The sequence below is a fragment of the Tachyglossus aculeatus genome, chromosome 1 (genome assembly GCF_015852505.1).
Source record: "Tachyglossus aculeatus isolate mTacAcu1 chromosome 1, mTacAcu1.pri, whole genome shotgun sequence".
NCBI lineage: Eukaryota > Metazoa > Chordata > Mammalia > Monotremata > Tachyglossidae > Tachyglossus > Tachyglossus aculeatus.
The window spans coordinates 95528793-95548944 of NC_052066.1; the positions used below are offsets into that span (position 1 = coordinate 95528793).

The 20152-nt window shown below is 46.1% G+C and overlaps 1 protein-coding gene across 7 annotated transcripts in view; it reads left to right on the plus strand.

Annotated features, from left to right (window-relative positions):
* The first annotated feature begins 391 nt into the window (after positions 1 to 391).
* Positions 392 to 20152, plus strand: part of XRN1 (5'-3' exoribonuclease 1) — a 121318-nt gene continuing 101557 nt past the window's right edge. For all 7 annotated transcript variants that reach the window (XM_038751112.1, XM_038751120.1, XM_038751128.1 and 4 more), the window contains exon 1: positions 392 to 466. In XM_038751112.1, the coding sequence (XP_038607040.1) occupies positions 392 to 466 (75 nt within the window). The remainder of the gene's footprint in view (positions 467 to 20152) is intronic.

The following is a 20152-nucleotide window of genomic DNA, read 5'->3' on the forward strand; positions in this document are numbered from 1 at the left end:
GGAAGGAAGGAAGGAAGGAAGGAAGGAAGGAAGGAAGGAAGGAAGGAAGGAAGGAAGGAAGGAAGGAAGGAAGGAAGGAAGGAAGGGTCGCTGCGCAGGCGTAGTGGGCGGTCTGGAGCGGGGGTCTCTTGCGCCTGCGCGTCTGTCCGGGCGGGGTGAACCGGAAGGAGCGTGAAGGGGAACCGGAAGGGGCGGGGCTTCTCCGTCATCGAAGGGCGCCGGCGGAAGAGGAGGAGGGAGGGCAGCGGGAGGAAGCGGCGGCCGCGGCGGAGGCGACGACGACGACGACGACGACGACGAGGAGGAGGACGACGACGCCACCGTCGCCGCCTCAGAGCGGGAGCAGGCCGGCCGGCGGGCGGAGCCGGCGCGTTTCGTGTCCGCGGGCGGCATGGGCGTCCCCAAGTTTTACCGGTGGATCTCGGAGCGGTACCCCTGCCTCAGCGAGGTGGTCAAGGACCATCAGGTAGGGCCGGCCGGCGGGGCCTCGCTCCCTCGGCCATTCGGTCATTCGGTCGTGTTTATGGAGCGCTCCCTGTGGGCGAGGCGCCCGGCTAAGCGCTTGGGAAGTACTAGTAGGCAACATTCATTCATTTATTCATTCAGTCGTCTTTATGGAGCGCTTCCTATGCGCAGAGCGCTGGACCAAGCGCTTGGAAACTACAGATCGGCCATATATTCATTCATTCAGTTGTATTTATTGAGCGCTCCTTGTGCGCAGAGCGCTGGGCTAAGCGCTTGGGAAGTACTAGTAGGCAACATTCATTCATTCATTCATTCAGTCGTCTTTATGGAGCGCTTCCTGTGCGCAGAGCGCTGTGCTAAGCGCTTGGAAACTACAGGTGGGCAGCGTATTCATTCATTCAGTCGTCTTTATGGAGCGCTTCCTGTGCGCAGAGCGCTGGGCTAAGCGCTTGGAAACTACAGATGGGCAACGTATTCATTCATTCAGTCGTATTTGTGGAGCGCTTCTTGTGCGCAGAGCGCTGGACTAAGCGCTTGGGAAGTACTAGTTGGCAACATTCATTCATTCAGTCAGTCGTCTTTATGGAGCGCTTCCTGTGCGCAGAGCGCTGGGCTAAGCGCTTGGAAACTGTGGATGGGCAACGTATTCATTCATTCAGTCGTATTTATGGAGCGCTTCCTGTGCGCAGAGCGCTGGGCTAAGCGCTTGGAAACTGTGGATGGGCAACGTATTCATTCATTCAGTCGTATTTGTAGAGCGCTTCCTGTGCGCAGAGCGCTGGACTAAGCGCTTGGAAACTACAGATGGGCAGCATATTCATTCATTCAGTCGTATTTATGGAGCGCTTCCTGTGTGCAGAGCGCTGGACTAAGCGCTTGGAAACTACAGATCGGCAACATTCATTCATTCAGTTGTATTTATTGAGCGCTTCTTGTGCGCAGAGCGCTGGACTAAGCGCTTGGGAAGTACTAGTAGGCAACATTCATTCATTCATTCAGTCGTCTTTATGGAGCGCTTCCTGTGCGCAGAGCGCTGGACTAAGCGCTTGGAAACTACAGGTGGGCAACGTATTCGTTCATTCAGTCGTCTTTATGGAGCGCTTCCTGTGCGCAGAGCGCTGGGCTAAGCGCTTGGGAAGTACTAGTAGGCAACATTCATTCATTCATTCATTCAGTCGTCTTTATGGAGCGCTTCCTGTGTGCAGAGCGCTGGGCTAAGCGCTTGGAAACTACAGGTGGGCAACGTATTCATTCATTCAGTCGTATTTGTTGAGTGCTTCTTGTGCGCAGAGCGCTGGGCTAAGCGCTTGGAAACTACAGATCGGCCATATATTCATTCATTCAGTTGTATTTATTGAGCGTTCCTTGTGCGCAGAGCGCTGGACTAAGCGCTTGGGAAGTACTAGTAGGCAACATTCATTCATTCATTCAGTCGTCTTTATGGAGCGCTTCCTGTGCGCAGAGCGCTGGACTAAGCGCTTGGAAACTACAGGTGGGCAACGTATTCATTCATTCAGTCGTATTTGTTGAGCGCTTCCTGTGCGCAGAGCGCTGGACTAAGCGCTTGGGAAGTACTAGTTGGCAACATTCATTCATTCAGTCAGTCGTCTTTATGGAGCGCTTCCTGTGCGCAGAGCGCTGGGCTAAGCGCTTGGAAACTGTGGATGGGCAACGTATTCATTCATTCAGTCGTATTTGTGGAGCGCTTCTTGTGCGCAGAGCGCTGGACTAAGCGCTTGGAAACTACAGATGGGCAGCATATTCATTCATTCAGTCGTATTTATGGAGCGCTTCCTGTGCGCAGAGCGCTGGACTAAGCGCTTGGAAACTACAGATGGGCAGCATATTCATTCATTCAGTCGTATTTATGGAGCGCTTCCTGTGCGCAGAGCGCTGGACTAAGCGCTTGGAAACTACAGATGGGCAGCATATTCATTCATTCAGTCGTATTTATGGAGCGCTTCCTGTGTGCAGAGCACTGGACTAAGCGCTTGGAAGCTACAGATGGGCAGCATATTCATTCATTCAGTCGTATTTATGGAGCGCTTCCTGTGCGCAGAGTGCTGGGCTAAGCGCTTGGAAACTACAGGTGGGCAGCGTATTCATTCATTCAGTCGTCTTTATGGAGCGCTTCCTGTGCGCAGAGCGCTGGACTAAGCGCTTGGAAACTACAGATCTGCAACATTCATTCATTCAGTTGTATTTATTGAGCGCTTCTTATGCGCAGAGCGCTGGGCTAAGCGCTTGGGAAGTACAAGTCGGCAACATATTCATTCATTCTGTCGTATTTGTTGAGCGCTTCCTGTGCGCAGAGCGCTGGACTAAGCGCTTGGGAAGTACAAGTCGGCAACATATTCATTCATTCAGTCATATTTATTGAGCGCTTCCTGTGTTCAGAGCGCTGGACTAAGCGCTTGGAAACTACAGATCGGCAACATATCCATTCATTCAGTCGTATTTATTGAGCGCTTCCTGTGCGCAGAGCGCTGGGCTAAGCGCTTGGGAAGTACAAGTCGGCAACATATTCATTCATTCAGTCGTATTTATGGAGCGCTTCCTGTGTGCAGAGCGCTGGACTAAGCGCTTGGAAACTACAGATCGGCAACATATCCATTCATTCAGTCGTATTTATTGAGCGCTTCCTGTGCGCAGAGCGCTGGGCTAAGCGCTTGGGAAGTACAAGTCGGCAACATATTCATTCATTCAGTCGTATTTGTGGAGCGCTTCCTGTGCGCAGAGCGCTGGACTAAGCGCTTGGAAACTACAGATGGGCAGCATATTCATTCATTCAGTCGTATTTGTGGAGCGCTTCCTGTGCGCAGAGCGCTGGACTAAGCGCTTGGAAACTACAGATGGGCAGCATATTCATTCATTCAGTCGTATTTATGGAGCGCTTCCTGTGTGCAGAGCGCTGGACTAAGCGCTTGGAAACTACAGATCGGCAGCATATTCATTCATTCAGTTGTATTTATTGAGCGCTTCTTGTGCGCAGAGCGCTGGGCTAAGCGCTTGGGAAGTACAAGTCGGCAACATATTCATTCATTCTGTCGTATCTGTTGAGCGCTTCCTGTGCGCAGAGCGCTGGACTAAGCGCTTGGGAAGTACAAGTCGGCAACATATTCATTCATTCTGTCGTATTTGTTGAGCGCTTCCTGTGCGCAGAGCGCTGGACTACGCGCTTGGAAACTACAGATAGGCAACATATTCATTCATTCAGTCGTATTTGTTGAGCGCTGAACTAAGCGCTTGGGAAATACAAGTCGGCAACATTCATTCATTCAATCGTATTTATGGAGCGCTTCCTGTGTGCAGAGCGCTGGACTAGGCGCTTGGAAACTACAGGTGAGCAGCATATTTATTCATTCAGTCGTATTTATGGAGCGCTTCCTGTGCGCAGAGCGCTGGGCTAAGCGCTTGGGAAGTACAAGTCGGCAACATATTCATTCATTCTGTCGTATTTGTTGAGCGCTTCCTGTGCGCAGAGCGCTGGACTAAGCGCTTGGGAAGTACAAGTCGGCAACATATTCATTCATTCAGTCGTATTTATTGAGCGCTTCCTGTGTTCAGAGCGCTGGACTAAGCGCTTGGAAACTACAGATCGGCAACATATCCATTCATTCAGTCGTATTTATTGAGCGCTTCCTGTGCGCAGAGCGCTGGGCTAAGCGCTTGGGAAGTACAAGTCGGCAACATATTCATTCATTCAGTCGTATTTATGGAGCGCTTCCTGTGTGCAGAGCGCTGGACTAAGCGCTTGGAAACTACAGATCGGCAACGCATTCATTCAGTCGTATTTATTGAGCGCTTCCTGTGCGCAGAGCGCTGGGCTAAGCGCTTGGGAAGTACAAGTCGGCAACATATTCATTCATTCTGTCGTATTTGTTGAGCGCTTCCTGTGCGCAGAGCGCTGGACTAAGCGCTTGGAAACTACAGATCGGCAACATATTCATTCATTCAGTCGTATTTATGGAGCGCTTCCTGTGCGCAGAGCGCTGGACTACGCGCTTGGAAACTACAGATAGGCAACATATTCATTCATTCAGTCGTATTTGTTGAGCGCTGAACTAAGCGCTTGGGAAATACAAGTAGGCAACATTCATTCATTCAATCGTATTTATGGAGCGCTTCCTGTGTGCAGAGCGCTGGACTAGGCGCTTGGAAACTACAGGTGAGCAGCATATTTATTCATTCAGTCGTATTTATGGAGCGCTTCCTGTGCGCAGAGCGCTGGGCTAAGCGTTTGGGAAGTAGAAGTCGGCAACATATTCATTCATTCAGTTGTATTTATTGAGCGCTTCCTGTGCGCAGAGCGCTGGACTAAGCGCTTGAGAAGTACAAGTCGGCAACAGTCATTCATTTAGTCGTATTTATGGAGCGCTTCCTGTGTGCAGAGCGCTGAACTAAGCGCTTGGAAACTACAGGTGGGCAGCACATTCATTCATTCAGTCGTATTTATGGAGCGCTTCCTGTGCGCAGAGCGCTGGACTAAGCGCTTGGAAACTACAGATCGGCAACATATTCATTCATTCAGTCGTCTTTATTGAGTGCTTCTTGTGCGCAGAGCGCTGGGCTAAGCGCTTGGAAACTACAGATGGGCAGCATATTCATTCATTCAGTCGTATTTGTGGAGCGCTTCCTGTGCGCAGAGCGCTGGACTAAGCGCTTGGAAACTACAAATGGGCAGCATATTCATTCATTCAGTCGTATTTATGGAGCGCTTCCTGTGTGCAGAGCGCTGGACTAAGCACTTGGAAACTACAGATCGGCAGCATATTCATTCATTCAGTTGTATTTATTGAGCGCTTCTTGTGCGCAGAGCGCTGGGCTAAGCGCTTGGGAAGTACAAGTCGGCAACATATTCATTCATTCTGTCGTATTTATTGAGCGCTTCCTGTGCGCAGAGCGCTGGACTAAGCGCTTGGAAACTACAGATCGGCAACATATTCATTCATTCAGTCGTCTTTATGGAGCGCTTCCTGTGCGCAGAGCGCTGGGCTAAGCGCTTGGGAAGTACAAGTCGGCAACATATTCATTCATTCAGTCGTATTTATGGAGCGCTTCCTGTGTGCAGAGCGCTGGACTACGCGCTTGGAAACTACAGATGGGCAGCATATTCATTCATTCAGTCGTATTTATGGAGCGCTTCCTGTGCGCTGAGCGCTGGACTAAGCGCTTGGAAAGTACAGATCGGCAACATATTCATTCAGTCATATTTAATGAGCGCTTCCTGTGCGCAGAGCGCTGGGCTAAGCGCTTGGGAAGTACAAGTTGGCAACATATTCATTCAGTCGTATTTGTTGAGTGCTTCCTGTGCGCAGAGTGCTGGACTACGCGCTTGGAAACTACAGATGGGCAACATATTCATTCATTCAGTCGTATTTGTTGAGCGCTGAACTAAGCGCTTGGGAAGTACAAGTCGGCAACATTCATTCATTCAATCGTATTTATGGAGCGCTTCCTGTGTGCAGAGTACTATCCTAAGCGCTTGGGAAGCACAAGTTGGCAACGTAGTCATTCATTCTGTCGTATTTATTGAGCACTTCCTGTGCGCAGAGCGCTGGACTAAGCGCTTGGGAAGTACAAGTTGGCAACATTCATTCATTCAGTCGTATTTGTGGAGCGCTTCCTGTGCGCAGAGCGCTGGACTAAGCGCTTGGAAACTACAGATGGGCAGCATATTCATTCATTCAGTCGTATTTATGGAGCGCTTCCTGTGTGCAGAGCGCTGGACTAAGCGCTTGGAAACTACAGATCGGCAACATATCCATTCATTCTGTTGTATTTATTGAGCGCTTCTTGTGCGCAGAGCGCTGGGCTAAGCCCTTGGGAAGTACAAGTCGGCAACATTCATTCATTCATTCAGTCGTCTTTATGGAGCGCTTCCTGTGCGCAGAGCGCTGGACTAAGCGCTTGGAAACTACAGATGGGCAGCATATTCATTCATTCAGTCGTATTTATGGAGCGCTTCCTGTGTGCTGAGCGCTGGACTAAGCGCTTGGAAACTACAGATCGGCAACATATTCGTTCATTCAGTCATATTTAATGAGCGCTTCCTGTGCGCAGAGCGCTGGGCTAAGCGCTTGGGAAGTACAAGTCGGCAACATATTCAGTCAGTCGTATTTGTTGAGCGCTTCCTGTGCGCAGAGCGCTGGACTACGCGCTTGGAAACTACAGGTGGGCAACATATTCATTCATTCAGTCGTATTTGTTGAGCGCTGAACTAAGCGCTTGGGAAGTACAAGTCGGCAACATTCATTCACTCAATCGTATTTATGGAGCGCTTCCTGTGTGCAGAGTACTGTCCTAAGCGCTTGGGAAGCACACGTCGGCAACGTAGTCATTCATTCAGTTGTATTTATTGAGCACTTCCTGTGCGCAGAGCGCTGGACTAAGCGCTTGGGAAGTACAAGTTGGCAACATTCATTCATTCAGTCGTATTTGTGGAGCGCTTCCTGTGTGCTGAGCGCTGGACTAAGCGCTTGGAAACTACAGATGGGCAACATATCCATTCATTCTGTTGTATTTATTGAGCGCTTCTTGTGCGCAGAGCGCTGGACTAAGCGCTTGGGAAGTACAAGTCGGCAACAGTCATTCATTTAGTCGTACTTATTGAGCGCTTCCTGTGCGCAGAGCGCTGGACTAAGCGCTTGGAAACTACAGATGGGCAGCATATTCATTCATTCAGTCGTATTTATGGAGCACTTCCTGTGTGCTGAGCGCTGGACTAAGCGCTTGGAAACTACAGATCGGCAACATATTCATTCATTCAGTCGTATTTATGGAGCGCTTCTTGTGCGCAGAGCGCTGGACTAAGCGCTTGGGAAGTACAAGTTGGCAACATATTCATTCATTCAGTCGTATTTGTTGAGTGCTTCCTGTGCGCAGAGCGCTGGACTAAGCGCTTGGAAACTACAGATCGGCAACGTATTCATTCATTCAGTCATATTTGTTGAGCGCTTCCTGTGTGCAGAGCGCTGGACTAAGCGCTTGGAAACTGCAGATGGGCAACATATTCATTCATTCAGTCGTATTTATGGAGCGCTTCCTGTGCGCAGAGCGCTGGACTAAGCGCTTGGAAACTACAGATCGGTAACATATTTATTCATTCAGTCGTATTTGATGAGCGCTTCCTGTGTGCAGAGCACTGGACTAAGCGCTTGGGAAGAAGTACAAAATTGGCAACATATTCATTCAATCGTATTTATGGAGTGCTTCCTGTGAGCACTGTATTAAGCACTTGGAAAGTACAAATCAGCAACATGGGTAGGGACCGTCTCTCTATGTTGCCAACTTGTACTTCCCAAGCGCTTAGTACAGTGCCCTGCACACAGTAAGCACTCAGTAAATACGATTGATGATGATGATGATGAACATATTCATTCAATTGTATTTATTGAGCACCTACTGTGTGCTACTACGTCCCGCTGCTGTCAGTCCGGAAGTCCATGTGTCGTGCTCTCCTGAGCGCTTGGCGCAGCGCTCTGCACGCTGGAAGCACTAAGTACCCTCAGTGACTGTACTAAGCGCTTGGAAAGTACAGTTCAGCAACAAATAGGCAATCACAATAGGCAACATTAATTCAATCGTATTTATTGAGCACTTACTGTGTGCAGAGCACTGTACTAAGCGCTTGGAAAGGACAAATGCGCAACATACTCATTCAATTGTATTTATGGAGAGCTTCCTGTGTGCAAAGCACTGTACTAAGCGCTTGGGAGAGTACAAATCGGCAACATATTCATTGTCGTATTTCCTGAGTGCTTACAGTGTGCAGAGCACTCTACTAAGCGCTTGGGAAGTACAAGTCAGCAACATAGTCATTCATTCAATCGTATTTATTGAGCGCTTCCTGTGCGCAGAACACTGGACTAAGCGCTTGGAAAGTACAGATCGGCAACATATTCATTCAGTCATATTGATGGAGTGCTTCCTGTGTGCAGAGCATTGGATTAAGCACTTGGGAGAGTACAAATCGGCAACATATTCATTCAGTCGTATTTATGGAGCGCTTCCTGTGTGCAAAGCACTGTACTAAGCGCTTGGAAAGTGCAAATCGGCAACATATTCATTCAGTTGTATTTATTGAGCGCTTCCTGTGTGCAGAACACTGGACTAAGCACTTGGAAAGTACAAATCAGCAACATAGATGGTCCCTACCCAATAATGGGCTCACAGTCTAGAAGGGGGAGATAGACAACAAAACAAAACAAGTTGACAGGTGTCAATGCCATCAGAATAAATAGAATTATAGCTATATACACATCACTTATAAAATAGAGTGATAAATATGTACAAATAGACACCAGTGCTGTGGGGAGGGGAAAGGAGTAGGGCAGAGGGAGGGAGGGGGGCGATGGGGAGGGGAGGACCCCGCCTGAGGGACCTCAGGATCCCAGCCTGGCCAGCTTCATTCATTCATTCAGTCGTATTTATTGAGCGCTTACTGTGTGCAGAGCACTGTACTAAGCGCTTGGGAAGTACAAGTTGGCAACATCTAGAGACGGTCCCTACCCAACAGCGGGCTCACAGTCTAGAAGGGGGAGACGGACAACAAGACAAAACATGTTAACAAAATAAAATAAATAGAATAGATATGTACAAATAAAATCAATCAATAGAGTAATAAATACGTACAAACATATATACATATATACAGGTGGTGTGGGGAGGGGAAGGAGGTAAGGTGGGGGCATGGGGAGGGGGAGCTGCAGGCGTTGTGTCTGATATAATAATAATAACTTTGACATTTGTTAAGCACCTACTATGTGCCAGGCACTGCACTAAGCGCTGGGGTGGAGACAAGCAAACCGCGTTGGACAAGGTCCCTGTCCCATGTGGCGCTCACAGTCTCAAACCCCATTTTCCAAATAATAATAATAATGATGATGATGGTATTTGTTAAGCAGTATGTGCGAAGCACTGTTCTGAGTGCTGGGGATGGGGGGGATACATGGTGTTCAGGTTGTCCCACGTGGGGCTCACAGTCTTCATCCCCATTTTTCAGATGAGGGAACTGAGGCCCTGAGAAGTGAATCGACTTACCCAAGCAGCGTGGCTCAGTGGAAAGAGCCCGGGCTTAGGAGTCCGAGGTCCTGGGTTCTAATCCCGCTGCCGCCACTTATCAGCTGTGTGACCTTGGGCAAGTCATTTCACTTCTCTGTGCCTCTGCTATCTCATCTGTAGAATGGGGATTAAGACTGTGAGTCCCACGTGGGACACCCTGATTACCTTATATCTACCCCAGCGCTTAGAACAGTGCTTGGCACATAGTAAGCACTTAACAAATACCATCATCGTCGTCACACAGCTAAATGGCGGAATCGGGATTTGAACCCAGGACCTCTGACTCCCAAGCCCGGGCTCCTTCCGCGAAGCCACACTGCTTCTCTGTGAGGGAATTGTGAGGCCCAGAGAAGTGCAGTGACTCACCCAAGGTCACACAGCGGACCAGCAGCGGAGCAGGGATTAGAACTCGTGACCTTCTAACTTCCCCGGCCCGGGTTCTAGCCACTACATCCCGCTGCTATCAGTCAGGAAGTCCGTGTGTCGTGCTCTCCTGAGCGCTTGGCACAGCGCTCTGCACGCTGGAAGCGCTCACTAAGTACTCTCAGGAGATTGATTGATCAGCAGCGGGGATCCAACTGGCATGTCGGGGTGACGGGCACTCCCCATCCTTCCCCGGACTTCGGGAGGACAATTCTCCCCAACAGCAGAGCCCAGGGAAGATTGTTCAGACACAGTTTGCTTAAAAATGAATTAAAAATATTAAAAATTAAATTTAAAAAATTTAAAAAAATTAGCAATAAAAATATGCAATGCCCGGATCCCTGGCAACCCCCCCCCCGTTGTTGTTTGAATTTGCAGTCGTTGGCACTTAATTCCAATTAGCCAGAGATTTGGGAGATGGGACATCTCGTGTATAGGTCCTAAGTGATTGCGGCTTGTAGAGAAATCCTACGAGAAACTGAACCCCCAAAGGCTTCAGCGTAAATGAAACTACATTCGAGTGGATGCTTGGTGTTTCATTTTCTATTTCCTTTTATCACAAACTCCTTTCCTTTTCCCTTTGGCAAACAGTGTTTTTGCCTGAACTAGGCATGTCAATATCATCATCATCAATCGTATTTATTGAGCGCTTACTGTGTGCAGAGCACTGTACTGAGCACTTGGGAAGTACAAATAGGCAACATATAGAGACAAAGTGACCTTCTTTATCTGAAGGTGGTTTCAAGTGGGCTGAAATAACAACAAAAACAACAACAAACTGGGGAGACTAGGTTCTAGTGACCCTTTTTGAAATTTAAAAATGGTATAGATGTGGATCTTTATTTCCACCGGTCATATGTTCCAGGCTGGCTGATTAAGGAACCAATTATATAAGGGTGGAAAGTCACTTTATCCCTTTCTTCTCTCGCGGCATTGTGGTAGGGTGTTTAGTAGAGTGCTCTCCACACGGTAAGCACTCAAGAATACGATCGATTGATTGAAGGTTGTGTATTTTATCAACCCCCTACCCAGTAACTACCAAGAAATAAAATGAATGAGATCTGCGTTCTTAATCACTTGCCTCACAAAAATCGGTGGCAAGTCTCTATTTACAAGGTAACTTGAAGTTTAGAAAGTCACAAATCTGAGAGCAGCTTTCAGATATTTTTGTACCCAAACCTAGTAAATTGATCATAACTGTGCTTGCTTGATAGTGTATTAGAGCACTTATAACAGTAGTTATAAAAAATTGACAGGGGCTACCATATTTTGATATTGCACTGTTTCAAATTGGGCTGTTGGATACTTTTACATAATCACATTTATTGAGCCTCTATTCTATGCAGTGCATTGAATTAAGTCCCTGGGGGACTCAGTAGGTATGAGAGAGAGATCCCTACCCACATTAATTGGAAAGAAAGATGCATGGTAATCTACAGATCAGTCAAAGATATTTGTTGAGTGTCTACTGTGTGTTGAGCACTGTTCTAAAAGCCTGGGAGGGTATACTAGAAATAGTAGTCTCAATCTAGCAGATAAGATAAACAGTAAAATAGATGAGTAGAATGTAAAGATATGCATAAGTGTTAGGGCGGGGGTGAGGGGCTGATGAATATCTAAGTGCTTGGATAATAATAATAACAATGATGGCATTTATTAAGCGCTTACTATGTGCAAAGCACTGTTCTAAGCTCTGGAGAGATTACAAGGTGATCAGGTTGTCCCACGTGGGGTTCACAGTCTAAATCCCCATTTTACAGGTGAGGTAACTGAGGCCCAGAGAAGTTAAGTGACTTGCCCAAGGTCACACAGCTGACAATTGGCAGAGCTGGGATTTGAACCCATGCCCTCTGACTCCAAAGCCCGGGCTCTTTCTACTGAGCCATGCTGGATGATGCAGAAGTGTAGAAGAGGCAGTAGAGGGACATAAAATGGGGAGGTGAGAGATTGAGGAAGGCTTCCTGGAGGAGATGTGATTTCAGTAGGGCTTTGGTGTTGAGAGAAAAGCTATATATGTAGAAAGTGAAACGAGGTAGTGAGTGAAAATGTGTTGAGATGATAGTTGGCAGGATTAAACAGGAGAGAAGAAAAATTAACGGGGGAAAGCGCCCTGGAGGAGATGGGATTTCAGAAAGGTTTTAATGCTGTGGAGAACTGTGTGGCCTGTCAGATTTGCAGTGGGAGGGGGTGAACAAGATAGTAATGATGGAATCAATCAGGGGCATTTTTTGAGTGCTGACTATGTGCAGAACATTGTACTAAGTGCTTGGGAGAGTACAGTATGAGTGGGTAGACATTCCCTGCCTACAAGGACCTTACAGTGTAGAATATTACTAAGAACCAGATAAATCAGAGCTGACACAGTCCCCGTCCCATGCAGGGTTTTCAGTCAAAGAGGGAGGGAGAACATATATTTTTATCGCCATTTTACAGATGAAGGAACCAAGGTCCAGAGAGCTTAAGTGATTTTCAGAGGTCACACAGCAGGCAGGTGTCAGAGCTTGGACTAGGATGTGGATCTCCTAATTCTCAGTCTGGTGCTCTATCTTCTAGACCACTTTAGTGCCCAGAAAGGTGAGGAGAAGGAGCAGTGAGTAGGTTAGTTGGGGAGGAATAAAGTGGGGTGCAGTGGGAGAAGAATTAATAAGTAGGAGGGAGAAGACTAACCAAGTCCCATAAAGCCAATGATCACTAGTTTGTTTAATCCTGGGAGGAATGAGTAAGGACCAGAGGTGCTTGAGGAGAGCAGAAATGTGTGTTTTATGGTATTTGTTCAGCATTTTCTACGGGTCCAACACTGTTCAAACACTGGGGTAGGTACAAGTTAATTAGGTCGGAAGCAAACCCTGTTCCACATGGAGCTCACAGTCTGGGTAGGAGGGAGACTCAGCTAATCCCCGTTTTGCAGTTGTGAAAACTGAGGCACAGAGAAGTTAAGTGATTTGCCCAAGGTCACACAGCAAGGAGCTGGTCAAGCAGGGATTAGAACCCAGGCCTTCTGATCCCCAGACCCAGGGCTTTTTTCCACTAGGCCACACTGCTTCACTGCTTTTAGGCAGATAATTGGAGCAGCTGCCTGAAGTGTAGACTGGAGAGAGGAGAGGCTGAAGCCAAAGAGATCAGCCCAGCAAAAACCAGTGAAGCATTCACAGTAGTCTGTTCTCCCATGATGCGTGCTTTCAGTAGGCATTTTGGATAGAACACTTCTGGGGAATTAGGGAATGACCTTCTGAACCCCCGGAGTGTGCCTGGATAGAATGCAGTGCAGTATTAGGAAAAAGTTGTGGACATATGCCGTGTGTTCATCAAGACAAGCTGTATTGTATTCTCCCAAGCGTTTAGTACAGTGTTCTACACATGGTAAGTGCAGAATGACTGCCATGTATTGATGATGATAAAAATGTTAAGCATTTTGTGCTAAGCACTGTATTAAGCACTAGCCTAGATACAAGATAATCAAGTTGGGAACAGCCTCTGTCCCACAATGGGTTCACAGTCTCGTAATTACCATGGTATCATCATCAATCGTATTTATTGAGCACTTACTGTGTGCAGAGCACTGTACTAAGCGCTTGGGAAGTACAGATTGGCAACATATAGAGACAGTCCCTACGCAACAGTGGGCTCACATCTGTAAGCACTTACTATGTCCCAAGCTCTGTATTGAGTGCTGGACTAGATTCAAGGTAATCAGGTCCCTGTTCCGCATGAGGCTCATCATCTAAGTAGGAGGGAGAACAGATTAGATAAGAACATTTTATTGATGAGGAAGTGGAGGTCCAGAGAAGTGAACTGACTTCCCCGAGGTCACACGATAGGCGAGTGGCAGAGCCTCTGGCCCCCAGTCTTGTGCTCTTTTCACTGGTGATGTTTTTCCGTAGTACAGTTTGAGTTGTTTTCTTAACACAAGGTCATAAAGAACCCACTCTAATGCATAAATGTAATTTATTTTAGGGTCTTTCTCCTCTGCTAAATTGTAAACTTCTTGAAGGTAGGAATCGTGTTTACCAATGCTAATGAATTCTCCCAATTACTTAGTACAGGGTTGTGCACAGAGCAAGCACTTGATAAGTAATAATTGATTGATTTCAGGGTCTCTGAGTTACTGTGCGTATCTGCCTGCCTGTGCCTCTCCACTACATTTGAAAAGTACTGTTTTAAAATATTTCCGTAGTGAAGGAGTAAGGATACCGACCCATCTTGGGTACTAAAAGACTTCAGTCCTAAGGGAGGCCATTTGTTGACAGCAGTAGAGACAGTATTCCAGAAATCTAGGCTGGAAGGTTTGAGTTGCTGGAAAAATGGGGAGCATTTGCTATGGATGTTTCCCTAGAGTACACGTTTCCTCCCCTGTCACAACTGCTGCCATCTCACCTTCAACCATTGCCAAGGTATTTCTTGCCCCTGGCACAAGGTATGCAACATATTAGGTACTGGTTTTCTGTGTCTCAAAGGTAATGAGATGTTGCTCTCTGGCACAAATTGTACCCTTAGAAAGAGACAGGCATGTAGAAGTCAGTGTGCAGCTTTTTACCCATATGAATGCAGTAACTGAGGCCACCAGATTTCTCAGACGATAAGCTTATTCCCTAGCATTTTGAACAGAAAGAGGCACAACCTTTATATTCTTTTAATTATAAAAGTGTTGCATAGCTTCAGTATACATGTGTTGATGTTTAAGAACTTTCATAACGTTCTCCGCAAAGCTAAACATACCTCAGATGTTGAGGGATATTTGACCAACACTTTTGTACATATCTTCATATTCTTTTGCTTCCCCTGTCAATAATTTATTTCACACTCTGCTTCCCCTTCTACTCTGCTTCCCCATCTAGACCGTGAACTCCTTGTGAGCAGGGGACATATCTAACAACTCTACTTTATTGCTCTCTTCCAAGCACTAGTAGTGTGATTGGCACACAGTAAGCTTTCAATAAATATCATTGATTAATTCCCTATTTGTAATTTAATAGCTCTTTCCCCATTCATTCATTCAATCCTATTTATTGTGCACTTACTGTATGTTCAACAGCAGGGATCCTGTCTTCTGTCTCTACTCCCAAGTGTCTGAAAGAGTAAGCACTTAACAAATACCATTGATTATCTGGGAATGGAGCTTTGCAGTTGCTGTTAATTGTCATTCAGTGGGATGATGAGTAGTGCCTGTCAACTACCTGATGTCCCTGTCTCTCCCACTAATCACATCAACTTGCTTCCTGTTAACTCTAGTAAAGACTTTTGTGAGAGAAAGGTAGAATTATTGGCTAAAATTGTGGATTTCATCTTTCTGTGCCACCACTCTCCCTTTATCAACCCACATATTGTGGGTTATTGCATTTTAATGTCAGTGATCTGTTTGCTAAATGATTTTCTCTGTTTAGAAAATTAATTTGATTATGCTGTTAAAAATTGAATGTTTGAAAATAAAATCAATGATTTGAAGGATTTTCTAGTAAAGAAAATTCTAGTGACTGATTACTCTTTATGGGGAATGGAGTAATCTAACTGCAGATATCTGGTTTGTGCAGTGTGTTCACTGTTGTTGGGTAGGGACCGTCTCTATATGTTGCCGGTTTGTACTTCCCAAGCATTTAGTACAGTGCTCTGCACACAGTAAGCGCTCAATAAATATGATTGAATGAATGAACAGAAGATAAATTTGCTGGTCCAACTTTGCTTTACCTGTGCTCCAACTTTAGCATTACAAATTAGAGCACACACATTTCATGGTGCTCTATAAATGCTTTCTAATCCATGGTATGTTCATTAGAGAAGCAGCATGGCTTAGTGGACAGCGCTTGGGCCTGGGCGTCAGAAGGACCTGGGTTCTAATCCTGGCTTTGTGGTCTTGGGCAAATCATTTAATTTCTCTGTGCTGTAGTTACCTCGTCTGTAAATGGGGATTAAGACTGTGAGCCTCATATGGATCATGGACTGTGTCCGATCTGATTAGCTTGTGTCTACCCCAGCGCTCGTACCGTAAGTGCTTAACAAATTGAAAGCTTCTGAAAAAAGTTGCATAGCTACATTTGACATCGTATTTGTTTTCTTTGAAAACTTTTTTAAACTTTTTTTAATGCTATTTCTACCAAGTGGCCATTTGTGATGATCAGGCCAAACAGGACCTTAAAGCGCATTTTCCCTAATACAGATTTGTGTGCACAAATTAACTGTCGTATCTGGGGGGAATAAAAGTACTGGATTTTCAACTTGCAACCTTCTCACTGGAAATAAATGCTTTACTACAGAGCAAGAAGGGTTTTTGCCAACACCCATAGGGAAGCCTGCTACCACAATGGAAACTTGGCTACAAACACTGTAAGGTGCCTTTTATACTTAACTGAATATTCTAGTAATCAGAATAATGAGGGCATGCAGCAAGTCAGATAATCAAGTATCATTCATATTGAACATCATAGTATGTAAGTTAGGCCTTCATTTGTAAAATGTCCAATTCCAGTTTTAGTGGTTAATGATATTTGTTAAGTGCTAATTGTGTGCTGGGCACTGTTCTAAGCTCTGGGGTGGATACAAGATAGGTTGGACACAGTCTCTCTCCTTCATGGGGCTCACAGTCTTAATTCCATTTTCAAGAAGGACAGAGAAGTGAAGTGATTTGCCCGAGGACACACAGCAGAAAAGTGGCAAAGCTGGGGTTAGAACCCAGGTCTTTCTGACACCCAGACCCATACTCTATCCACAAGGCCATGCTGTGAAGGGGCAAAGGATGCTTCAGTAAGAAGATAGTTAAATACTTCTGTATCAATACATAAAATATAGCTCTTTAAACCACTTATCAGGAATACACTGTTTTTATGTGTGTGTTTTTCCTTGAGGGCAGTACTTGTGTCTTCTTATGCTGTTGTACTCCCCCAAGTGCATAGTTCAGTTCTCTGCATAACAGTAGGTGCCCAATAAATGCTAATAATGATAATAATAATTGTATTTAAGCACTCACTATGCACTGTGCTACACTGTGCCTAGCATTGTAGTAAGTGCTTTGATAATATATTTTTATTATATCACATAAAGGCCCTGTCTTTGGGGCTCAAAATCGTATTGGAGGCACATCTCCACTTCCCAGACTAAACCCCACTTTTCCTCATCTCCCACTCCCTTTTGCGTCGCCCTGACTTGCTCCCTTTGCTCTCTTTCCTCACCCCCCCCACCCCAACTCCCAGCTTCACATTCAATCATTCAATTGTATTTATTGAGCGCTTACTGTGTGCAGAGCACAGTACTAAGCTCTTGGGAAGTACAAGTTGGCAACATAAAGAGACGGTCCCTACCCAACAGCAGGCTCACAGTCTAGAACGGGGAGACAGACAACAAAACAAAACATATTAACAAAATAAAATCAATCAATCAATCAATCAATCAATCGTATTTATTGAGCGCTTACTATGTGCAGAGCACTGTACTAAGCGCTTGGGAAGTACAAATTGGCATCACATAGAGACAGTCCCTACCCAACAGGGGGCTCACAGTCTAAAAGGGGGAGACAGAGAACAGAACCAAACATACCAACAAAATAAGTAGGATACAAAATAAAATAAGTAGGATACAAAATAAAATAAGTAGGATACAAAATAAGTAGGATACAAAATAAAAAGAAAGAAAGAAAGAAGAAGGAAAGGAAGAAGGAAGGAAAGAAGGAAGGACAGAAGAAAGGAAAGAAAGAAAGGAAGGAAGGAAGAAGGAAAGGAAGAAGGAAGGAAGTAAAGAAGAAAGGAAAGAAAGAAAGAAGGAATGGAAGAAGGAAGGAAGGAAAGAAGAAAGGAAAGAAAGAAAAGAAGGAAAGGAAGAAGGAAGGAAGTAAAGAGGAAAGGAAAGAAAGAAAGAAAATAGAATAAATATGTACAAGTAAAATAAATAGAGTAATAAATACATACAAACATATACATATATACAGGTGCTGTGGGGAGGGGAAGAAGGTAAGGCAGGGAGGGGGATGGGGAGGGGGAGGGGGAGGAGGGGGAGTGGAAGGAGGGGGCTCAGTCTGGGATGGCCCTCTGGAGGAGGTGAGCTCTCAGTTGGGCTTTGAAGGGAGGGAGAGAGCTAGCTTGGTGGATGTGCGGAGGGAGGGCAAGCACAAGCAGCATGGTTCAGTGGAAAGAGCACAGGCTTTGGAGTCAGGTCATGGGTTCAAATTCCAGCTCCGCCAATTGTCAGCTGTGTGACTTTGGGGAAGTCACTTCACTTCTCTGTGCCTCAGTTCCCTCATCTGTAAAATGGGGATTAAGACTGTGAGCCCCACATGGGACAACCTGATTACCTTGTAACCTCCTCAGCGCTTAGAACAGTGCTTTGCACATAGTAAGCGCTTAATAAATGCCATCATTATTATTATTCATTTTATTTATCTGTATTGATGTCTCTCTCCCCCACCCTAGACCGGAAGCTCACTGTGGGCCGGGAATGTCACTGTTTATTGTTTTGTACTTTCCCAAGCATTAGTACGGTGCTCTGCACACAGTAAACACTCAATGAATGAAATATAACTAGGAAGGAGAAAAGGTATTGAATCTCCATTTACAGATGAAGAAACAGACACAGAAAAGTTAAGTCCTTCATCCAAGGTCACACCGCAGGCAAGTGGCAGAACTGGGATTGGAACCTGGGTTTCCTTTTCTGACTCTTAGGTCTGTGCGCTTTCCACTAGGCCGTATTGCTATTGATTGAGCAGTGGTAAATAAAACCACTAGCTTTTTTTTTTTCCTCTCCCCTTTCATATCTATCCTTTCTTTGTCCCTTCACAGCATGGCCCTGTGGATAGAGCACGGGCCTGGGAGTAAGGAAGACCTGGGTTCTAATCCCAGCTCTGCCACTTTTCTGCTGTGTGACTTTGCATATCTATCCAACCAGTTCGGGCAGAGCCACCACTGATTTGTTTGCTTGTATTTTTGTTTCGTAATTTCTCCCCCTCTAGAGCCTAAGCTTGTTTTAGGCAGGGAAAGGGTTTACCAATTCTGTTATACCGTACTCTCCCAAGTGCTTAGAACAGTGCACTGCACACAGTAAGTGCACAATAAATACAATTGATTGGAGCAGAGAGGAAGGAAGACCCATTTGGGGAAGGGAACTGGGATAGGCATCAGAAAAAGTCAGGTTCGTTCTTTCATTCAGTCGTATTTATTGAGCGCTTACAGTGTGCGAGGCTTGAGTGAGGCAGGCATGAGTGAAAAGGCAGAATATCTGGTTCAACAAGATATCGAGAGGGTAAAAGCAGAGACCAAGGCTGTGGCTGCAGATAAAATTGCCACCTACCAGTGTAGTAGCAGTAGACATTTGAGTTCACCCATCAAGACCGAAGCAGGCATCACAGGGACTGGGGATTTTCTGGGGAATGAAAAGGCATTCACCAGGGAATCCAAGGTTCTGATACTTGCTTGGAAGAGGGGCTGAGTTCCTGTGCCTTTGGGACTCTTCTGGCTCTGTGACACTGTGACAGTCTGGAAATTGAGGACACCGCTTGGGGTCTGGTATGACCTGTTGAAGTTTGGCAGTATGGCATTACCCATCTGCCCCCCAGATTTGCAGCATGTGGGGGAGGGAAGGAGAAGGGGGGAAGCCAAGGGGTTAAAAAAAAAAAGCGGTGGGCTGCTTCCCTCCTCCTGGTTTTTGCCCTACTAGTGGCAAAGGGTAAAACAAGGACTTTTAGAAGCAGAGCAAAGAAAATAAGGGCAGCTCTAGGATCTGGGGACACCTTGCTATTTGCCTCCCTACCATCTGTCAGGTCAACTGTCTGTGCCAGCAGGCCTCCTCGCTGTTCCTGCCTTGGTCATAAAGGCCCTGAGGGAAGCCTAGGATGGAGGTCAAGTTTTTGAGGCAGCATCGGCTTGGGCCACCACAAATCACCCAGAAACCCAGCTGGCTGAACCCAAGTTATCAGGAGTTGACTGAAGGCAGGTGGAGAGTGTAGGGACATCCCAGAATGATTTCCTGGTTTTCCAAAGTGGAATGTTATTTTTCCCGCTGTTTTTCATATTGAGTTTTGGCCACTTTTATGAGATGCTACTCAAGACAACCCTGTTTCTGGGTTGCTTTGAACTTCGTTAATGCGATACTAAGCCAACCTTTGGCCTTGTCTGTATTCAGAAATCTATTTTTCACTCTCAGGTGCAAGTTAGTCAAGTTAGAGGCGGTCTAGCACAGCCCGGGATGCTTGGTATCTGTCCCGGACAAAGTGATTCTTTAATTT